Source organism: Crinia signifera, chromosome 1, assembly GCF_055691185.1.
Source record: "Crinia signifera chromosome 1, ASM5569118v1, whole genome shotgun sequence".
NCBI lineage: Eukaryota > Metazoa > Chordata > Amphibia > Anura > Myobatrachidae > Crinia > Crinia signifera.
The window spans coordinates 326,636,744-326,659,648 of NC_139217.1; the positions used below are offsets into that span (position 1 = coordinate 326,636,744).

Sequence of the window (22,905 nt, forward strand, 5' to 3'; positions counted from 1 at the left end):
GTCTATCGTGGGGTGACGACGGGGACATCTAAAATGTGAAATGGGTCATATTGACCCTTTTCACATTTTTTTAGGATTTCAATGTTAAAAAATCTTTTAACATTGAAGCCTATGTAAAAATCGGGGACATCGCGTCGGGACCTATGTTAATGGTCCCGACCGACGCGATGCCCCCGATATTTTACCTTTCCCGACACGATTTCAATGTTAAAATATTTTTTAACATTGAAGCCTATGGGGAAATCGCGGGCATCGCGTCGGGACCATTGTTAACGGTCCCGACCGACGCGATGCCCCCGATATTTTATCCTAGCCGGCCAAATGGACCTGATTTCAAAGGAAATCGGGTCCATCTTATGGATCGTGTACCTTAACTAAAGGTACACGATCCATAAGATATGTGGCCGTGCTAGGAAACAAGTACCAATGTTTTATATCATTTGCACAGCTGAACCTTATTAGTGCAACCTACCCTCTGTGTTTACTTGCGACATTGAGAAGGTTGATGTGAGCTTTTCATGTTTTGTCAGTGTCGACACATAAGCACGTGTACCTACAATTAGTGTACCACTTCGCTCGCCATGCTTTAACATTCCAAATCCGAATCCATGTGGATGATAAAGGATGACCAAGTTCAAGAAATCCCCCAGAACACGTCAGTCTTCAACTGTGTTAACCTATACATTGTCAGCCCATTGTTTGACAGAAGCCAATTAACCCTCTAGTATATTTCTTGACCGTGGGAGCAAACCAAAGCACCCGGAGAACAAAGCAACTATTGACCTTTATTCAGATCTGATCGCAGTACAAATTTGTTTGGAAAATGGGCAAAACCATGTGCACTGCAGGTGGGGCAGATGCAACATGTTTCTGTGCAGGGTAAATACTGGCTGCATTATTTTTACACTGCAATTTAGATTTCAGTTTCAACACACCCCACCCAAATTTAACTCTCTCTGCACATGTTACATATGCCCCACCTGCAGCGCACATGGTTTTGCCCATTTTCCCCAAAAAATTGTATTGCGATAAGATATGAATAATGGCCATGGTGAGAACATAAACTTCTAAAAATAGAAATCTGGTTGGCTATTGAGCCCATTACCTCAGTTCATTGGTAACATATTGCCTGATTTAGTTTTGTTAGCAAAGCAAAAAAAGCATGAAAATGGGCAAAACCATTTTGCACAGCAGATGGGGCAGATGTAAAATGTGCAGAAAAATTTAGATTTGGGTGAACTTTAAATCGCAGTATTAAATAAAGCTATCTCACATATATGGGCTACATGCAAAAGCAACTAGTATTTACCCTGCAGTGAAACAATATAAATGTATTTGTTCCCCTCGCATAGCAACATGGTTTGTTCCAGACACAAAATGACTTGCTTTTCTGAATCTGGCCCATAATGCAGATATAAACTATAACATGTGTAGCCCTCATTAAGAACAAACTTGAACACAGTAACTTAAAAAACGAACAAAAAAACTTTATTGTGAGTATAACAGGTATGCTGGGCCTACACTGTGCACACAAACATCTACCAATAGTGTTGGACACAACCGTCTCACAGAAACATATCAGCTACATTACGTGTAGCCTTTCTTCACAGTGTCATTTGTCATGAAAATAAATGGTATGTTATTGTTGTCTAAAGTCCTGTCATTCATCTTTTTCCACTTTAATCTGTATAAACGCATTGAGATCTGGACAAAAAGATTTTCTACTTCTCCCTCCCCCTGTCAGCTCCTCTTCATCTACCTCTCTTTCCCAGTCTGGATTGTAAAGGTGCAGAGGTAGAAGCTGAATCTCTGTGGAAGGCAAACGGTCTGAAAGAGCACCATAGACACGATTTGTTTTATTGCCATGCTTGGAGTGTGAGTCAATGCTGTAACACAGCCTGGAGAGTTCTGGTGATCGGAAACGAGGTGGCCGTGCAACCCAAACACCAGGCTCAGACAAACTGTCCTCTTCATCGGACATTAACTCCTCTGTCACCCCTTCCCACAGGGCCTGTTCCTCTGGCGGAAACTGCTGCACACCCCATGATCGGTTTGCAAAAAGCTGTAAAAAATACATATTAGAAATTAATAATAATAATAATATAAGGAGAAGAGACTTTTAGCAGTATACTATTGCCGGTGCCAATTTAAAGTTTGTCAAAAACAGGCACTATAGGCTGTTTTGACTGTGCAGTAAATTACATGTTTTCAGGTGATAACACACGGAATCCCTTGTTTTACTGCAGAGAAACGGGACAGATAAAGCTGGGTTATCAGGGATTCTGCTTCACATGCCTGAGGCACCTGAAACAAAATCCTTGATAACTTCTGGAAGTCAGGGCTAACGTGTGTATTTTTATTTTTTTTTTATTCCAATAAATCAGGTGGAATACCTTATTACAAATGTATGATGCCCCTACATACAATGGCATATTGTGTAAAATTCATTTTGGTAGAGATCTGGCGCTCTTTGCACTCCAATGTCGATATGCGAGAGAAATAAAGGCTGCGGCACTCCATGAAGTAATTATGGGCCTTATTCTAGTTCACTCTGACAAAATCCTTCTTAGATGGACAAAACCATGTGCACTGCAGGTTGGGCAGATGTTACTTGTGCAGAGAGAATTAGATTTGGGTGGGGTTTTACTTCAAAGTGAGATCTATATTGCAGTGTAAAAAGTATTTTCCCTGCACAGAAACAAAATAACTCACCCAAATCTTATTCTCTCTGCACATTTTACATCTGCCCCCCTGCAGTGCACATGGTTTTGTTTTCAAAAAGAGTGAACTAGAATAAGGCCCTATATGATGTCCAACATTTGTTTCCAGCCGCAGCTCGTCCTCTGGGATAACAAGCTGAGGGTTGAAAAAAATTGTTGGACTGGTTCTGCATTAAATCACTTTAGATATCTATTACATACATACACACACACACACACAAGTACTTATGTTAGTGAAAATACAGGCATAAACCGATCATTCCTGACCCTGTATCGACGACTTCTCAGCTTTTTCTCTTCCTTCTCTCTCAGACTCTTGAAAGGATTCATGGAGTTTCGATATTCTCTCCTTTTTGTCAGAAAGTAGGCAACACAGGCACCTATTGCATAATAAAAACACTGGATTACTTTCTATACACTTAAACCCAGTACCACACACACACACACACACAACCAAAAAGATGATGTTAAACCTCCAATTTTATACACAGTAGGGAGATGGAAACCTCCCAGAATATGTCCAGTGGGGGGACTGGTTAGATTGATAATCATATTTGAGCTTAAATAAGCCAAATTTCAACAGTATGCTTAAGCCATTACTGGCACGCCGAGTGGTAATAGGCCACTTAATGTTTAAAGATTCTGGAATTAATATGGAAAATAATGAGAAGTAATCTATTAAACACAAAGTTGCATTTTTAAGTCCTATGATATTATAACATGATTATGATGCAAGATTCCACCATTTACGGCTTCTCACCACCACCATAACTTAGTAGCAGGACCTGAAGATAGGACTGGATTGGATATACAACTAGACTATTATTGTTGAATAGCCCTCTTGCTCCACGTTACTCCCAACCCAAAATACCCATGTGTTTGCTTGGAACATTCCACAATGGTGTTCACATGTTTGTACAGACACAAACCCAACACAGTGTACACTGCTGTGGGACACACCAACACCTTACATGTTTCAGCCTATAATATAGAAGATCTGATAGTGGATATCAGATCCTCCCATGGGTAACCACACACTGACAACTGGACCTTTCCACAGAGTCCGTGCAGCTAAACTGGATATTGCAACAAACTCTTATGTCCAATTTGGAACAATTAGGTCAATAATATGAGGACTTCACAAACAGGCAGATCACGGTAATTTTATAACCAGATTTTCTGCCAGTACCAGTCAAAGGTTAATTGGATTTGGTGGCTAAGAACTGCAGTGTATACAAGCTATTCTGGAAAACGCAACTGCAGTTTAGGTGAAGGCAAGGGATGCCGAGGGGATAGCGTCAAGGCATGGGGGGGGGGCAGGGTCCGTACACTGGAGGTGTATCCGGAGCATATTTGGGGCAGTTCGCAGTGGCATCTATAAGTACCATACACAGATTAACTTCTGCAGAGCTTTGGTACAAATAAGAGAGCATTTCCAAGGCCTCAATAGATCTCTAAGTGGCCCTGCCTACGGCGAGAGTGACAGGATGGATTACATTTTAATGCACTTTTTTTTAGAATAGAAAAAATAAATGGTTTTAGTTTGGGTAACTATACAGGAAGTGGTAAATGTACAAGCAGAGATTTTAGCATGTAGGTTGGGCCCACTTACAGTTTTAGCAACCAAAGAACTGCTTTTTACTACTGTAAAACTTATTACCTTGATTACTACTTTTTGTCTATGTAAAAGGTGCCCATACACTGATGCAATTTGGCCCATTTTTATCCGATTCAGACACATATGGCTGAGAAATCAAATAGAAAGTGGCCAAATCGCAGGGGTTTGATATCTGATCAGATCCGATACCAAGTCCTGTGCGCATCAGATCAAAGGTTGGACGTGCTGCACATAAGATAAATTGGATCTGCAGCCGCCAGTGCATATCGTGGGTGCTTTTAGCATCCGATTTTGCTTGAACTCCCCCGGCAGTCCTTTTACATGTGATAAATCGCATGCGAAAATAGCACATCAAGTGCCAAATCAGAAGTAAGAACTTCCAGGGAGCTGCTGGGAAAGCTCAAGGGAAATCAGGTCCGACTTGTGCCTTAGGCAAGTCGGACCAGTGCATGGGCACTTTAACACATAGCTGCTACTTCATATAAATGAACACCTAATAACATAACTCCTAGTTCTCACTAGTGTGGTAATTCAGGGCAGTTGGGTTGTGCTAGCCCATAGGGTCCTGTGCTTTTGACTTGAATCTTAGGAATGTTAGAGACCCACCTGACCTCGGTAGGTGGGCCTATATTATTGGCCACACATTACGCTAAGAACCTCAATTTTACTCCATGTTAGATTGCAGCATTTATGTTTCGGATTACCAAATGTTCTTAATGTTGAGAGTGCGCACTTGCATTTTCTCTTTTTGCCTATGAAAGAATAGCTTAATGTTTATGCACCGGATTTGTGTGAATCACCTTTCAGCTCTTTGTCTGTGTAATGATGGATGCTGCACACCAGCTCTTGTTTCAGTTTTTCCACCAAGAACTTTAAAACAGAAATATTCCAGGATGACTTTATGCTGTAATAGACATGGGATTAGGAAATTAAAAAAATTAAATAAAAAACAAAACAATAAGTTTCCAATGATGTAAATGTGATTTACCCTCACCTCTCCGAGCCATTAAAGCGCTTGTTATTAGATATGTGATTGTGAATATTATGCACCAGTTTCTGAAAATAAAACATATACAATATGAAGACTATAAATGCACTCTATAATTGTTTTTCATTTTATTTACGTACTGTACAAAACACAGTTTATGCACCTGACTCCTGCAACAATTTTCTCCTGGATGGATAATGCAAGTACCACAAATGGGCCAAAGGCTAAAGATAGCAAGCAAACAGGTTACATCAGTGACTTCTCTACTGTGGCTGGAGATCTAGGGGGTGATTCTGGCTGATACGGTAATGGTGTGTACACACGTTAGATGTGCCTTAAGATCCTATCCACGATCCGATCAGATAGGATCGTGGATAGGATCTTAAGGCACATCCGATTTGCATCCTATCTTGACTATATAGTGCAGATCTGCACTATATAGACAAAGCAGCCAAGACTTTCTGGCTTCTGATACGTGAACGCGCATCGGGATCGCAAGGGTTAAAACCCTTGCGATCTGCATCCGATTCCGATCCGATGTTGACTATATCGTCAACATCGGAAAGGAAATCGGACGGTGTGTACACAGCATTAGCTGCGAAGCTCGCAGTTTACCGAGGCCTTGTAACGCCGCCCGCCGAATGAACGCCACCCCCACCCTCCGTTTCCACTCACAACCATGCGGGGGTGTATGGCACGAAGACACATCCCCTGTGCCCGTAGCAGGAGAAATCCTTTGATGGTTGGCGACCATGGAATGATTTACCCTGTCTTCCCAACTGTAAGTCAGTGGAGACTGACATATTTGCTGGCAACGGGAGTAAGACAGGGTGGGCATGTGACGTCAGCCACCTGCATTCGCATGCCCATGAAATGCTGGTCTTTCCCATGAGTGACACCTGAGCCTGCCGCCACACACCCCCATCCCGCACCATGTGATCGGGCCGGCAACATTGCAAATCGCCAGTCGCAGTTGTGGTTTGTGCCTGCGCAGAAATGCAGGGCAGTGGACGATTTAGGTTCACTGAGTGAACCAGAATCAGCCTCTATATGTGTTTAAGGTTGCCTAACCAGCTGTAGATTTAAATCTGCTGTATGTACGTACGTACGTACACACACACACACAAACACACATATATATAGTTGAATAGCCGGCACTCCTCTGCTTACAATGTGTGATGAGCGCCCGATGACTTCCCAAGCTCTAGCCCGGCAGGGTTGGCAAATATAAACTGGCAGACTGTCGGCACTCAGACGACTTGAAATAACAAGAGACCACACTGGTTCAAGATCTTTCGAGATTTAATCTCGTCATCCTGATGACGAGATTAAATCTCGAAAGATCTTGAACCAGTGTGGTCTCTTGTTATTTCAAGTCGTCTGATTGCCGCCAGTCTTCCAGTATATATACACATACATACATACATACATACATACATACAACTATCAGTATTTAATTAAGCTTCTAATATGTGGACAATAATAATGTCCAGTAACATTCTGCAGGTTTACATACTTACTGATAAAACAAGATCTCGTTTTCTTCTAGAGTTCTTCTGGCCATTGCTACGCCGACTGTGAGAACTAGTAAAGAAAGATGCAAATGATGGTGGTGAAGTTGGCGACCTGATGTCTGCTGGATCTGGAGAGGATTCAGCCATGATCAAACCACCTGGACTAAGGGAGCCATCCTTCTGTATCAGAAGATGGGAATGTGTCGCTTTCATGATTGAAGGAACTGGCTCATTGAGCGTTTCCACTGGATCCCTATGACATCGTGGCTCAACCAACTGCTTCACAAAGTTCTGGGCTAAAATCCTTGGGGCAGGAGGCTCCGAATTTAAAAAGTCATCAATGCCCTGCACAAACAAAATCATTCACATTACACAGCTTTCCACAACATACAGTTTGAATTTAGCTCTGTACAATATACAAAGCACAAAAATATTGCAGGATGGCAGGTGGAGCGATAACATACAGATAGATGGCTGGCGGTGAGGAAACACTGGCTTTAAACATGCATACAACAGATGGTAAGAAGAGGACACACCTGCCAGAATTACTGCAAACAGAAGCTGTCCCTATTAAAAGTGACAGACTTGTCTCCCACTGGAATGTAATGGAATTTAGGCTAAGCGTACACAGGCTGTTAGCCGATATATTATGTACATCTACACACAGCCGAATGCTGGGAAGCAGAGTTATTGGTAAACCAGTGCACTGTGATAGAAGATGAACCACATGCTTTAGTTGACTTTAGATTTAGGTTAAATGTTGATTGTGCAGTAATACAGCCAAGCAGGATTATTCGCTAACTAAGCTTGTCAAATAAAAGGTTAGTACAATGCTTGATTAGTAACGGCTCAGTTTTCTCATCAACTGTATGTACTAATTGTACTAAGGGCCTCATTCATGTCTTCACGCAGTTGTCGGCATTCACACAATGAAGCAATTATTTGTAGACTGCACATTTGTACACGGAGCATGAACTAAGGGTGCCTTTGCGATTGTGCTCTCAGTGTCAATTTATCTGCAGAGCGATTGGCAGGAAGGGACTCTTTGGAAGCGATAACAGGAAGTGGAGGCAGAAATGCAGGTGTTTAATTAGCAGGTGGCTAATTTTAAGGTGGTTTATCTACCTTTAGCTGTGACTATGCATGTAGAAAAATATGGAATCAGTATGGCTACTGCTGCGACCAGTCTGCCGGGCCATAGGTCTACTCTTAAAGTTGATGTTCCTCATTCCTGTAGGCCATGGGTCTTCAACCTGTGGCCCTCCAGATGTTGTGAAACTACATGTTCCAACATGCATTGCCACATTTTTTCCTGTAAGAGCATGCCAAAACTGTCAGGGCATGCTGGGACATGTAGTTCTACAACATCTGGAGGGCCACAGGTTGAAGACCTGTGCTGTAGGCTGTGAATGTGTATGCAGTTGCAAATGAGGTTTGTAATTGCAGCAGTGGGAATCATTTTAATATCAGGGAGGCAGCTTTACTTGCAAAAGCATGTGCATACAAACATGAATTAGGCCCTGATCAGATGAAAAAAAAGTGCCTGGAAACACAACACCCATTCAATATTGAAATTTAGCATAGTACAAAAACTATTGGAAATAAAAAAATAAAATAAAAAAAATACATAAAATCACTTTAATAACATTTCTTAAAATTTTTGTCTCATCAAACCCCCCCCCCCCAAAAAAAACCACATTGGTACTTATATGTTAGTTGGGCGCCCACTAAGCTATTTGCTTAGTGGGCTACTCTGCATAGGGAAATCGCATTGCATCGCATGGGCCATTTTGTGTCATGCGAAGCGATGTGATTTTTAATGTAATTTATTCGCTGCTCTGTGTGCCCCCAAGGTATTGCATCGCACCTGCCGCAAAAGCGCATGCGATTTTATAGGGTGTGCAATGCCATTATATTAGGTATACAATAATATGATTGTATGTCCTAAAAATAGCTTTTATGCACCCCCCCCCCCCCCCCACTATCCACGCCACCCCGAACCGTGACGAGCGCAGCGAGCCCCGTAAAGGGGGGAGGAACGTGTCCTCCGACCTTTTCATACCCCCATTATCCACGTCCGTGTGGAGTTGATTTCATATAGTGTGGCGAGCGCACGCAGAATACATGTAAAGTAATCCGCGTCTGCTCACCACGCTTCAGGCTTGGTGGCTCGCCCTCCCCCAGGGCTAAAAGAGCAGTGAATAAATTACATAGGAAAATCACACCGCATCGCATGCCCCTTAAAATGGCCCATGCGATTTTTCTAAGTTAGCGTACGTATGCTAATTAGGCACCCAACTAACATATAAGTACCAACACCTTGTGCATATATAACCAAACATAAATATATTATTGTTAAGGAAGTTCTTCCTAAGGTTGCGGCCACAGAGCAGCAGAAAATTAAATCTAAATTGCAGCGTAAAAATAATGCAGCCAGTATTTACCCTGCACAGAAACAAAATAACTCACACAAATCTAACTCTCTCTATACAGGTTACATCTGCCCCACCTGCAGTGCACATGGTTTTGCCCATTTTGAGAACAAATTTGTACTGCGATCAGATCTGAATAAGGGCCATGTGTAACAGTGTGGCACCACTGCACTGTGTGAACACATACATTGAATTGCGGTTGTCCCACCCTCCAGTCCTACCACAGCATGCTGAGGTAATAGTCGATTGCTGCGGCCACACCGCTAATGTGTAGCCATCTGCATAGAAGCCTGTGTGCAAGCTCCTTGCAGCGCAGCGGGTCCCCTTGAAACCACTATGTGTGACCGCAGCCCAATAACATGTTAGATGTTGCCATTGTTGCAATTTAGGATCCGTTGCTTTCCCCTTTCAGTTTAGTTCATTCCAAACCAGCTCAAATGCATACTGCACTGACCAATCTAGGATTTCAAGATTATGGTCTTGTTCTTTTCGTCAAAGGCTGTTGTAACATAGCCCAGAAGTAGTGTATATTTGGGATCATGATCATGCCATAGGATAAATCCTTGACCAGCTGGGTATAGAATTGTATGCTGCTGCAGAATGTTGGTTCAGGTTGTGGGTTACTCTGTGCAAGCCACAAACTCGAGATCCAGTCAATGAGCCCCAGACCATAACACTTCCTCCTCCATGTTAGACAGCTGTAATTACAGGGTTTTGTTTACTTAAAAGGAAAGGCAACACTTTTAAACAAAGGGGGGAGGGGGGGGGGTTGTTTTACTATTCATGTTCTGGAAGCAGAAGTTTGGTAAATAAGCTACACAATAAGAAAATCACTTTGCCTACTTGATGGTATACAAAAACTGTGTGATGAACCAGGTGTGGATTAAAAGATTGACAGTACATAGACAGCCAACAGGTTGACACTGACAGTGATCAACAAAAGATTTATAATTCTGATTATTGGTCTATAAAGGGGTGTACACCGGGTGCAGCGAAAAAGACTGTGCAGGCAAGTCTATTTTGACTAGATTGTAGACTACCATAGTGAACAGGCAAAATCGCTTACGGGGCCTACACAAGTAGCGACCCCTGGGCATTTTCTAAGCGATCTCACTAGATCGCTTAGAAAATGCCTCTACATCACTGTGCGTGAAGGGGCATAGCAATAGTGTCGCTAGCCCCGTGCGTCGCTATCACCCCGGTGATTAATATCCGGCAGACTGGATAAATCTATAGTCTCCTGTGTCAGGGACAGTGCTCTCATGGAGAACATTGGCCCTGACAGAGCATTTAGCAGTCCATCGCTGTGTGCTGAGCAATCTAGCATTGCTCATCTCCCAGTGAGTAGGCCCCTTTAGTTAAAACAGCTTGGTCAAAATTGACCACTAGCAAACATTGCACAGTGTGTACACACCTTTAGACTTTATTCAAGTCTTCAGTAGTTCACTGGCGTTGCTTCTTGGTCTCTCTTTCTGCTGCAGAACAGCTGCTAATACTTAACATTATTTGTTACCTGAAAAAGGGCTTTCTTTAGAACGCTGAAATTGGCACTTATTCCACTAATGGTGTGTACATATGTTCAGATTCAGGCTTTCCCTGAGTACTATAGCGACGAGCGTGACCGCACATCTTCATCGCTGCAAGGCATACACATGGAGCGATCATTTTGTAATTTCTAAAGGATCTAGTTAGATTGCTTAGAAAGGAGGCTGAAATCGCCCGTGTGTATGCCCCTTTACAATATCTTGCTATTTGGCCCTACTGTAGGTATTCTATTCTACTTTTTTCACTTTTGCATACTTTACCATCCACATAAACTCTGACTGGTACCGGTAAAGTGTGCAGACATAGTGGAGCGTGGCACCTGGACTGAAGCATGTCGAGCGTTGCGAGAGGATGTATTATTCTAACTGGGGGCCCAAGCATTCTGATGTTGACAAGGACACACAAAAATAAAAATAGGGCAAAAACTAATTTACATGTGCAAACACCTTGGGCTATCTAGAGGCCCTGCACCCCACCTTAGTTTATTCAGTTCTGTCCAGCAGTCTCAGGTTGCAATTTCTGGGTGTGTGTATTCCTCTGTGATGTCAGAGACCAAATACGAATTCCTCAATCCCTGTTTAAATAAATTTACATCCAACTGATCCTTGAAGAGGAGGATTGAGATTTTACAAGCAAAGCAAATTTGTTTTGCATAAGCCATATCCCTGGTTCAATACATTACAGATCACTTGAGAGTTTATGGAGCCTTTCAACCCTCCATTTAAACTATTGTGGATTATTTTGGACAAGTTGGTGGTATATCCCTCTTATTGGCTCTTATTCTGATCGGTGCGGCCGGATCCGAATATGCGGCCAGGACCGTGCGTGCGAAACCCCGCCTTCCATACGGATCGCAAACTCCGTCTGTACGCGGTAAGAAGCTGGCCGAACGGACCGCACGTGTATTTTTCACAGAATACGCCTCCTCCATCTCAGGGAACCTCCCCCATCATTCCATGGTCACAGACCATCGAATGCAGGACCGAGTGGTCCACCAGCTCCCGCAACCTCAGACCACACGGACATTTTTCCGTGCTAAAGCAGGGATCTGGGCGGGCAGCTGACATCCGGCGATGTCATATGTCCGCCCCCTACACGTGCGTCACGGCCGCATTACCATGCGTACGCCCAGCGTTTGCATGGGAACGCCCATGAAACGCGGGGCATATGCATGTGGTAATGAGCCCAAATAGCCTTTCACGCCCCTCTCCACCCCCTGTTTGGAGTGTTCACATTTCATGCGGGATTTGGCCGTACGCACCGCTCGCACATGCGCAGAGACGCCTCTGCACATGCGCAGACACAAAACATTGGCGGCACGAACGCACGCGGATATTACCGCACCAACCAGAATAAGGGCCATTGTGAGGAGATGAACATGGAGCTAAAGACTGTAACCACTGCCTGATTTTTTACATCTCTTTCAAGAAAAGTCTGATGGGTACCATAAGGCAGGATTTTTCAATGCTTAGATCATCAATCTTCAAATGAGTAAAGTAACCCTGGTGAAGTAGAGTAACCCTGGTGTTGCAGTATTACACACCAGGAGCAGTTGGAGGTCGCTTCCTACATCAAAATCTCATGTTCACAACACCATCTGGAAGGATATCCAGCACTTCCCAACTATTGTATCCCATGAGGGGCACTTCAACATTCTACTACTACTCTTTGTCCTATCAGTAGTTCCACATGTCAAGATATTATAGTGTAGACCCAATCCATGATCTAAACAGGTCCAAATGGTATACAGTGCCATTGTCCTCCAGCACACGTTATAGGGCTAATGGCTCCAAATTAGAAGGGGTGGCACGTTCCGCCTTCTGATCTCAATGCTTGCACTCACAGAATAGGTCCCAGAGCACTTTTTGAGGCAGCTCACAAGAAAACATCACCCAGGGCGGTGATCTCTCTGAGATGGTGGACAGACTTCTGTCACATGGTGTTAGTAGCAAAAAATGCCAGCATGCACAGATTACTTGTGGTAACATTTTATCACATGCTTCCTACCAGTAAGTGTCTTTAGAATTTAAGACCTTGATGTTCCTCAAGGGCCAGATGACCAGGATGCAGACAGACTGAATCTTTTTAGTTAATCCAGCGTTTGACGTTCAGACTCATTTGGTTTTCTTAAATGGTGTACAACACATCTCAGATGAATCTTGTTGGAATTGGACACATTGGATGGTCCAAAAGAGAAAGGAATATTATACACTCCAACAAATTTGGTGCATTTGACCTCTCTTGGGTAGCGTGGCATAAAGTTTTGTTGGAATTGGTTTGTGGTGCAGCCCAAATCATAGAAAATGGGATAGATAGATATATTGGGGCAGTACGGGTGGTGTAATGGTTAGCATTACTGCCTCACAGCGCTGAGGTCATGGGTTCAATTCCCACCATGGCTCTAACTGTGCAGATTTTGTATATTCTCCCCGTGCTTGTGTGGGTTTCCTCCGGGTACTCCGGTTTCCTCCCACAATCCAAAAATATACTGGTAGGCTAACTGGCTCCCAACAAATTAACCCTAGAACGTCTGTGTATGCGTGGGGCAGGGACTGATGTGAATTTTCAAATATTCTCTGTAAAGCGCTGCATAATATGTGTGCGCTATATAAGAAACTTAATAAAATACACAAACAGAATTTTACTTCAGAATCAGAAAAGGATGTCTTTTGGAGGGAAAATTCCTGGGAAGCATCTAGTAGTTGTTTCGGTACTTATATAATATCTGGGCTCCCGTTTTTCTTATGAGACCGCGTGCACTCGCCACGCTTCGGGCATGGTGGCTCGCTGCGCTCGCCACACTATATAGGGCAGTATTCAATGTGAAAGTTCTCCGTGCATGGAGAGCGTTTTATTTCGCTCTCCATGCACTCTCCGTGTTTTAGCGGACATTCTCCATGTTCCGGAGCCTCCTGCTCCCACTATTCAATGTGGCTGATGCTCGCCGCCACTCGCGGCGAGTCTTAACCCCTGCAGCGGACGAGCGTCCACGGCAGGGAGCTTTCAGGGAGCCGGGGGACGGAAGCAGCCAGAGAGATTAAAGTCTCCCTGGCTGCTCCAGAAGAATGTGGAGGGGAGGTGGGCTCTCCGGCACCCAGGCAGCACAGGCTGCCCCCCCCTATAGCCAGCGGGGGACCCAGTATTCCCTGCACCCGATCGTGCATATTAACGATCGGGTGCAGTGAATATATGAATATCTAATGAGCGGCTCGAGCGCTCCGGCGCCCTGCTGGCTGCACTGTGTTAAAAAAAAAAAAATTAAAAAAAAGATTTTTTTTTAAATTAAATATATATTCATGTGCTATAAGCACATGAATAAAAATAACATGCCCCTTCACAGAAAAAAAAAACTGATTTTTTTACACCAAAATTAAAAAAAAAAAAACCTTTTAGTTTAAAAGTTCACATTCCAGATCTCCATCAAAAGATGGAGAATTGCTACACGGAGAGAGACGGAGAAAATCACTTAGAAAGACGGAGAATATTTCACATTGAATAGGGTTTCTCGCTTTTGGAGAGCAAAATGCTCCGTCCAAGGCGAACAAAGCACAAATTCTCCATAAAACACGGAAAACTTTTCTCATTGAATACTGCCCAGAGAATCAACTCCATGCGGAATTGGATAGTAGGGGTATGAAAAAATGGGGTGCATTTAACATGGGAGCCCAGATAATACATAAGTACCGTTGTTTCTTATTCATCCACACCAACTGAATGGCTTCAAGACAAACCATTGGAGAAAAATATGTACTTCCTTTTAAATACTTTTCATCAGTGATGAAGGGCAGTGGTTATATTTTCCACCCGAGCATACCCTGGTAGTCTATTGGCATTCTTTGTACTCTACATTGTTCTATATATCTGCAAAATATTTGTAATGGATATAATCTATTAGACAAAATGTGCAAGTGCCTTTACACATAAAAGCAATGATTGCTCTTCTTTAAACAATATAAAAAAATAAATAAAAAAAAAAAGAATATAATAAATTCTACATATAGTTCACACATATGGCAATTTATTAAGAACTTATCAGGGTCTTACCGTGATGCATGAGACTAGAGATCCGTAGGACACTGGTTTCTCTAGGGGGGAATTGACCAAATCTTCTTAAGAGTGGGGAAGTGGTTGAGCTGCCTATAGCAACCAATCTGCTTTATAGCATATACTTGAAAGCTAGCTGATTGGAGGCTATGGATTACTTGTCCCCTGTTTAGAGGGCTTGATAGATTTCAACCAATGGGGGCTATTCAGTAAGTATCTCAAAAGCAAAATCTCTCTAATGGGCAAAGCATCTGCACTGAAGTTGGGGCAAATGTAAAGTGCAGATTATATATCAAACATACTGAGCTTGTTCTTTCAAACACACTTTGCTTACCACAGAAAGTTAGAGCCTTATTAACAGATGTACGTGAAACCAATGGCTTTCTTACATTGGTAGATTGTAGACAGATCTGCATAATCGTTAAGTGCCCACTAAGCCACAGCAGCATTTGGTGGCTGAGATAGGGGGCGGCAACCATTTTATAATATGCAATGGGCATCTTTTGCCTTCAATTCTCTTCTTCTGCATTAGCATATTTTTGCACAGATGCAGTTGCGGTGCTTCAAGCGTATCAGGCCCTAACATCAAGGATGTAATGTAGCTGACCGGCCAGGCAGCCCCTCAACTATTGCTAATATGGAACCAAATGAAGGTTACAGGTGTAAAACTGCTATAAAAATTATAAAGTGTAAATGGAAAAACTGTTAAAGCATTCACTACAGACAAAGTCATAATACAAGAAATACATGTGGTTATACATTACTAGTTGGCAATATTAGTAAAAGTTTGCAATACTTGTAAAAAAAAAAAGTAATATATATATTAAAAAAATAAAATAAAAAATAGTGCACTTCACTTACTGGCATATGCATAGGACTGAGAAGGGATGGAGCCTCATTTGGTGGACATGCAGGTAAGCAGCTTTCCCTTGTTCGGTCTAGAACTGGTGGATGGAGACCAGGAACTAATGATGCAGATGCTGCCCCCAACTGTCTCAGTTCTTCTATGACAACCTGCACTCCTCCAATTTCGTCAACCTCCTCATCTTCTGATAATTTACACCTTGTGCCAATATCTATTGGAGACTTTGGTCTTTCTTGCTCCTCGTTTATTTTCCTCAGACTACTTATTTCATCCTGAAGTTGACTGAGGAGATTACTATTTGCCTTGGCTACACTTAGTGCAGCTTCAGCAAGTCCAACTGCCTTCTCAACACGTTGATAGATAAGGTGTAGAAGCTGTTCAGAACCTTGGACTGCAGCACCTTGCCCGCCCACTGTAATTGGCGTAGCTCCTTCGATAGACAATGAACCTCCTGGTGTACTTTCTGTTTTGCAGGCACAATTGCCATTATTTTGCCCAGGTGGTGGGGTAAAAAGAATTGTGGCACTAAATGACATATTGAAACAAACTAAATTTTTATTATAAAAGTTCTAAAAACTTGATTAATACTAATTCAGAACTCAAGTTAGTTGTGGTTACTTTAGCTGCCAAAAAATAAGCAACAGCCAAAAACACTATCTAGAATTCTTTCATTATTAGGTTTCTTGTGAATATCTATGAAAAAGAATATTAAACCTAAATAATGCAAGTCAAGTGATGTTCCTGTATGGTGTATCATCTATCTTGGTGATGTATTATTTAATATATCCCTAATGTTTTTTTCATGATTGTCACACTTTCCTTTGGGGACACTTCTTAATCTGAACGTCAAAATACAAAAAACATCCTACAAGATTTGTTCCCCCCCAACCAGAATATACTATCTAAATTCCAGCCTTTCAAAGTGTAAGTATTCAAGGCAATAGACATATTACGCCATTGGTTTCATATTTGCTTCTTGAGTCCTTGTGGAAGAATCAGTGGCAAGATGAAGAATTGAATTGCTCAGATGATTGTAGTTTTTGGGATAAATCTGTGATGGCAGTTTAGGAACATAACAATAAAACTGTTAGTACATGCTGGGCATATTTTAAGTGTTTTCTCTCCTAAGGGTTGGGGTGGGGGGTAAAATTAAATACAGGTTCGCAAAGCTTTTGAGAATGTTCATATAGAGCAAAAAATTCCTGAAGTAGTACAGAAATATTTTCCTTAAAGAAGGTGAAAGCGTCCATGTTTTAAAGCTATTCCATACTTTAACACAGATTGTTAAATCAAAATGACTGATATACGCATTTAAATCCTTAAGCCCCGTACACACGGGGGAGATATATTGCTCAGCCATATATTGCTGAGCAATATATTGCTCAGTTTATCCTTTTCATCAGCGTCCAGAGATGGTCGCTGATGAAAAAGAAACTGCCGGGGGGAGCCCGGCAGTGGAAATCAGCTGGTCGCAGGAGCATGTTCCTGCGACCAGCGATCACGACAGGGGTAAAAACGGGAGCGCGCACCCGGCGATATATCGCCGATGCACACTCCCATTGCGGGCAATATGGTCACTTAGTGACCATATTTCCCGCGATATTACACAAAATCGCCCCGTGTGTACGCACCTTTAAACCATGGACTGCTAATTGTTAATTTGTCTTAAGACAGTTTGACAAGTACTGCACTAGTGATTAGAAACTACATTTTTCAATTGGCAGAGAACTATTGTTTTTATGTTGGATAGTTAAGGGTTTAGATTTTAAGAATATTACACAGACATAAGCAGGAAAAAAAAAAGTTACAAAAAATAAAAATTGGTGGGCTTAATCCAAACTTACAGAAAAAAAAAATCAGATATTTCTCCTAAGTGCAGGGATTCCAAATAGCTGTGGTTTGTGTATTGTAAAGAGTAATGAAGCCACCTCAATGTTTTTTTCTTCTGATACCCCTTTCAGACAGAAACGTCTGAAAATCCCAGCAAATACACAGCATTTCAAATGCCGTGTCATTTTGCCGGAAGCAGCCTGACCCCCTTTACACAGAAGAACAAATTACCTGGTTGAAAATTTCTACCCGGTAATTTGCTGAATAACACGGGTATTTATTCTGTGTGAAAGGGTCAACACGGGTCATAAATCCCGTGTCCTCGATCCTGGTCAATTCCAGGGTGTATTTAGTGAAATTCCCGGGTGGAACTGCTTCACCTGGGTATTTCATTTTCTGTGTGAAAGTGGTATGAAAGAGGCTTTGCTTTTTTGGTTACTTATTCCATTTATTTTGTTTTACATAGAGTCCTAGAACCTGCCACAGGGCAGCTATGATAAGAGCATTATACCTGGGCACATCATTATACTTTGTGTGTTCCTACTGTGTTTTTAGGCAATGGTTGCAAAATTATTACATCAGGCTATACTGGGGTATGGGTCATAGGCAGGTCTATTTTTCTGCAGGCTCCAGCAGGAACTGTGGCCCTTATTCTAGTTCACTCTGACAAAATATTTCTTAGATGGACAAAACCATGTGCACTGCAGGTGGGGCAGGTGTAAAACCCCACCCAAATCTAATTATCTCTGCACAAGTAACACCTGCCTCACCTGCAGTGCACATGGTTTTGTCCATCTAAGAAATATTTTGTCAGAAAGAGTGAACTAGAATAAGGGCCACAGTTCCTGCTGGAGCCTGCAGAAAAATAGCCCTGGTCATAGGTGACTAGGTCAACAAAAAAATGTAGACATGTACAAGGTCGACGTTTCTTGGGGAGTCAATGTCAACACCCATAGCATGTGGACCAACAATGAGTGTCCACCTATCAACCTATCATCCAGATACCATCTATCTTGTATCATGGACAATTCTCATCAGGCACATAGTTAACTTCATACAAACCAAGTGATGGCTTTATGAAGTGTAATTGTCCTTTTCATGTAAATCACGGCTCAGTCAGCAGCAGCAGCATATGTACAGACAAAGCAACAACCTAAATTAGATGTACAAGCAGCAGGAAGATATTTAAAGTGACTTTCGGCCTAATTCAGACATGATTGCAGGGTACATTTTGTTAGCAAATGGGTATAACCATGTTGCACTGCACTGAATTAGGCCCTTTGTCACAAGTGTATGAACACTATTGATTAAATAGGCCTAGTGAGTGTTTGTGCCGTTACTGATAGGCTACTATCATTAAATATTTACAGGCAATTATACTGCTGACATTGAGGAATGCATCAGCGACTTTATTCAATATTCTGTGGGATTCAATCATTGCTCTGTTTGGTTTAATCTTAACAAAATACAGTACAGTGATAACGTGAGACACTCAAGAAGGTAGTTACTCTATAATGATTATTCCATTTTAAGTTCATACTTCTTCTTACACAGGGTTCTAAGTATCCTATATAACAAAAGGATTACGCTGCTTCTCACCTCTATGGGGGAATTCAAGTGTTTTGGGCACCAGCCACCACAGATGGTGCCTGACAGAGCAATTCAAGTGTTACTATGTATTAAGCATGGACAGCCCCTGGCAAGGACATTACAGTTATGTTGTTCTGTCATATTGATGGGCTAGTAACGTAATGATTACATTGTTCTCAGTGGTACTTTTCATGCTATTACATTACAACCACTGCATGCTACTACTAAACTCCAGAGCCAATTGGACACTTTTTTGTTTAACATTGACTACATTGGTGGCTCCAGGGGAAGAGGACAGGGGCACAATTGTAAATATTGTTTTGCCTTACAATTACAAAGCAGTGTAGGGACAGATTTACACAGAGGAAGCATACAGAAGTGAGGTCATCATTCAAAAGCCCATCTCTCTCCCTCTCACTGATAATAGCGCTGCCTAACTGGAGCCCTCAGACATGAGAACTATTATAGCGGGGTGAATGTGTGGGATCACTGTGCCCCAGCCTCACGTCTCCTTCTCGGACCAAGATATATCACACATTCCCCTGAAACAGCCCCAGGTGCCAGTATGATGGTGTGTGCACTGACTATGCGTATGCGGACACGGACCGAGGTCGTTATTAGTATTTGCAAATTGCAGTTGCTGCCGCAGCGAAACGCCCTTAAAATCGCCGCGCGTTCCAGTCGTCACAGAGTGGGCGTGGCCAGTACACGCTGTGCTTCACGTGACCATCGAAATGTACGCGCGACATACAGGGGTCCGTGTACATAGCGCGCGCGCAGCTCCACAGCCACCACTGCCTCAGACAGGTCTGCGACGTGGTTGCCGATTGGCTATGGGCCGCTGTCAGTCAGCGAGGACTGGAGGAGCGGTTGTTTCAGGCCCGCCCCCAGTTTCCTTGCACAGTGGCGTCCAATACAAGAGTATTCTCTCTCCTGGACCCCTCATCCATTAACCCCATGCTTGCCAGCCGCATACAGCGCACAGAACGGGGATACTGGCGGCGGCCGGGAGCAGGTTGATGTACCACGCGGGCGCCCGAGCCTGGCACATGCAGTGCTGGGTGGTGAGAGGGAAGGAGGAGGGTGACATCCTGCTGCGCACACTGATACCACCAGGGACACACGCACACACACAGGGCAGCATACACACGGACCGCTGCGCGGACTACGGCCGACCCAGGCTACATCACCCTTCTACCACCGCTCCCCCAGCATCCTGTCCTGCACACATGTAACACACACACTGCGGGCTATAGATGGAAGTGCACCGGCGGCGGGGGGAGGGAGGAGAGCACGTACAGCGAATATACACCACACAAACCACGGGGATGGGAGATACCTGCACCTAGAGGAGACCGTGCCGCCGGTGTACACAGCAGCAGAAGCGCCTGAGCTCCGTGCCCCGCACAGGGGCCTACACCGAGTACACAGTAAAGGATACGGGAAGGTCAGCGTGTCCCCTTTGTATTCCTGGAGCTGTGTGTGCACAGCCGGGCGCACGGCGGGTACACGCCTCTCCTGGCCACTGATTGGTGGCGGGGGAGGGGGTAGATGGCTGCGTGTGCAGGGGCCCTGCAGGGGAACTCTGTACATTATAATGAATTGAAAAAATGCATTAGATGCATCAGTATATTCTTTCCTGGTCAATGAGCCTTTAGGGCATTATGTTCAAAGCTAGTTGAGAGATACAATTGTGAGAGTAAAAGTAATCACTAATCAGCTTCTAATTTACTTGTGTTTGAAAAATGACAGTAAGGATTATAGTATACCGAAGCGGTGAATGGGATCGCATGCGATACATAATGTGCAAAATGACCACATACAAGGTATAGCATGCAATATTTCTGCTGTGAGTTGCCATGGTAACGCTTGTGATAACTCGTATGGGCACTTAAAGCCTCACTCAATTTAGTTCTGTAACTTTCTGCAGTTAAAATGGTGAATATTTTTTAATATTACATTATAAAGGCTTTAGGCTGAAAGCCGCTCAGTTTACTCACTTGAGCGGCTTTCAGCCTTAAAGCGGGCAACTGTGTACAGGGTGGTGATGCGCACTCTCGCATCATCACTGGCTTTGTGCTATGAAAATCTGTCCACCCCAAGGAAAATCGCTCTGTGTGTTTGCACTGAGCATTTTCAGCCCAGCGATTTTCTCCATAAATGTTATCCATTAAGGCCCATACACACTAGAGCATATGAAAGATATTGGTGAACAATTTCCCTTGAGCTGATCATGAAAGATATGGTGCATACACACTGAAAGATTTTATGAAAGACAAAATATGTTGGCTAAAATTGAGAGTGTGAGGTCGACGGGGCGAAAGCAGGTGTGGTGAGGGGGGGTGAGATGACGGTGGCGAGAGAAGATGAGGTGATGGTGAGCGAGAGGGGGTGAAGTGACTGGATGAGAGGGAGGTAATTGATGACGGATAAGAGTGGAGAGGTTAGAGAGTGTAAGGTGATGGTGCAAAATGGGATGAGGTGATGGGGGAAGAGGAGAAGCTAGGGAGAGGAGGCAGGTCTCTTTTTACCAGCATCGGTGGCCTCCCGTTTACACAGTTCTCCTGCAGCTGGCTCTGTTGCTTCCCGGTGACCCTACAAGTCTACATCTCCAAGTGCTGGGTACAACCCACTCATTATATCCTGCATTGATTATTGCAATAGTGTCGTAACTGGTCTTCCCAAGAACAGACTCTCACCACTACAATCCATTTTAAATGCTGCTGCTAGGCTGATCTTCCTTGCAAGACGCTCATCGTCTGCTGATCTGCTCTGCCAGTCCCTCCATTGGTTGCCTGTATGTTACCGTATTCAATATAAAACACTTCTACTAGCTGCTAGCATATAAAGCTATTAACCATTCTGCACCAGCATATATCTCTACTAATCACAAAATATCTCCCATCTCGACCACTCTGCTCTGCACAAGATCTGCGTCTCTCTTCTGCACGGATCACTAGCTCCCATTCACTATTACAGGACTTTCATAGGGCTGCTCCCATCCTATGGAATTCCCTTTCACACACAATAAGACTCTCCACTAGCCTCCAAACTTTTAAGTGTTCCCTGAAAACTCACCTCTTCAGGCAAGCCTATCATATTTAAATTCTACATGCATAACCCTCTGAGGCACTTATGTATTATATAGCTTCCCTTCTGGACGTGTAACTTGGTAGGACTGCTATGCTATTACTGATGCCTGTCCTTGTGTTTCCCTCCTATATCCCTATAGATCAGTGTTTTTCAACCACTGTGCCATGGCACACTAGTGTGCCTTGAGCTGTTCTCAAGTGTGCCCCCAGATCAAGAGATGCCCAAACCAGTTTACAGCCACCCCCCAGTTTAACGGTTATTTACTGGTCTCTTCTTTTCATGTAAAGGGCCAATGTATCTTATTTTTGTTACCTGTGGGGACCAGTGTGATTGTTTTTTATATGGGGGCCAATAGGTTTGTTTTTTTCCTGTGAGGGCCAATGTGTTTTGCCCTGTGGGAATATCATGGTGTGCCTTGGCAATTTTAAAATCTTATTTAGTGTGCCGCAAGGTAAAAAGGTTGAAAATCACTGCTATAGATTGTAAGCTTTCAGTAGGGCCCTCTAACCTCCAAGTCTGTCTGTTGTTACCCAGTTTGTTTTATCACTGTCTACTATTGTAAAGTGCAAAGGAATCTGCTGCGCTACATAAGAGACTGTAAATAAATAAATACAACCGTAGGTGTCCCGCTTTCTGGCGCCCGTCACTGAAGTTCTATCCCCGGCG

The 22,905-nt window shown here is 43.2% G+C and overlaps 1 protein-coding gene across 3 annotated transcripts; it reads right to left on the reverse strand.

Annotated features, from left to right (window-relative positions):
• Nucleotides 1–1,466: 1,466 nt before the first annotated feature.
• Nucleotides 1,467–20,743, reverse strand: C1H14orf93 (chromosome 1 C14orf93 homolog). 3 transcript variants are annotated; one of them, XM_083189030.1, is made up of 7 exons: nt 20,588–20,743; nt 15,723–16,777; nt 6,847–7,185; nt 5,333–5,394; nt 5,139–5,242; nt 2,988–3,100; nt 1,467–2,062 (listed from the first exon to the last, which is right to left on the reverse strand). In XM_083189030.1, the coding sequence occupies exons 2-7, from the start codon at nt 16,260–16,262 to the stop codon at nt 1,661–1,663; spliced, it is 1,560 nt and encodes a 519-aa protein (XP_083045156.1). In that variant the 5' UTR covers nt 16,263–16,777; nt 20,588–20,743; the 3' UTR covers nt 1,467–1,660. The 3 variants fall into 3 exon arrangements, with proteins under 3 accessions (XP_083045156.1, XP_083045172.1, XP_083045164.1); XM_083189046.1 differs by lacking the exon at nt 20,588–20,743 and adding an exon at nt 20,486–20,557; XM_083189038.1 differs by lacking the exon at nt 20,588–20,743 and adding an exon at nt 19,156–19,943.
• Nucleotides 20,744–22,905: the final 2,162 nt, after the last annotated feature.

Excerpts from the sequence above, each read along its gene's own strand:
- C1H14orf93 (XM_083189030.1), bottom strand. The coding sequence starts at position 16,262 with ATGTCATTTAGTGCCACAATTCTTTTTACCCCACCACCTGGGCAAAAT. Across the intron at positions 7,186-15,722 it reads TCAGTCCTATGCATATGCCA|GGCATTGATGACTTTTTAAA; the intron begins GTAAGTGAAGTG and ends TTGTTTGTGCAG. Across the intron at positions 3,101-5,138 it reads CACAGACAAAGAGCTGAAAG|GTGCCTGTGTTGCCTACTTT; the intron begins GTGATTCACACA and ends ATTATGCAATAG.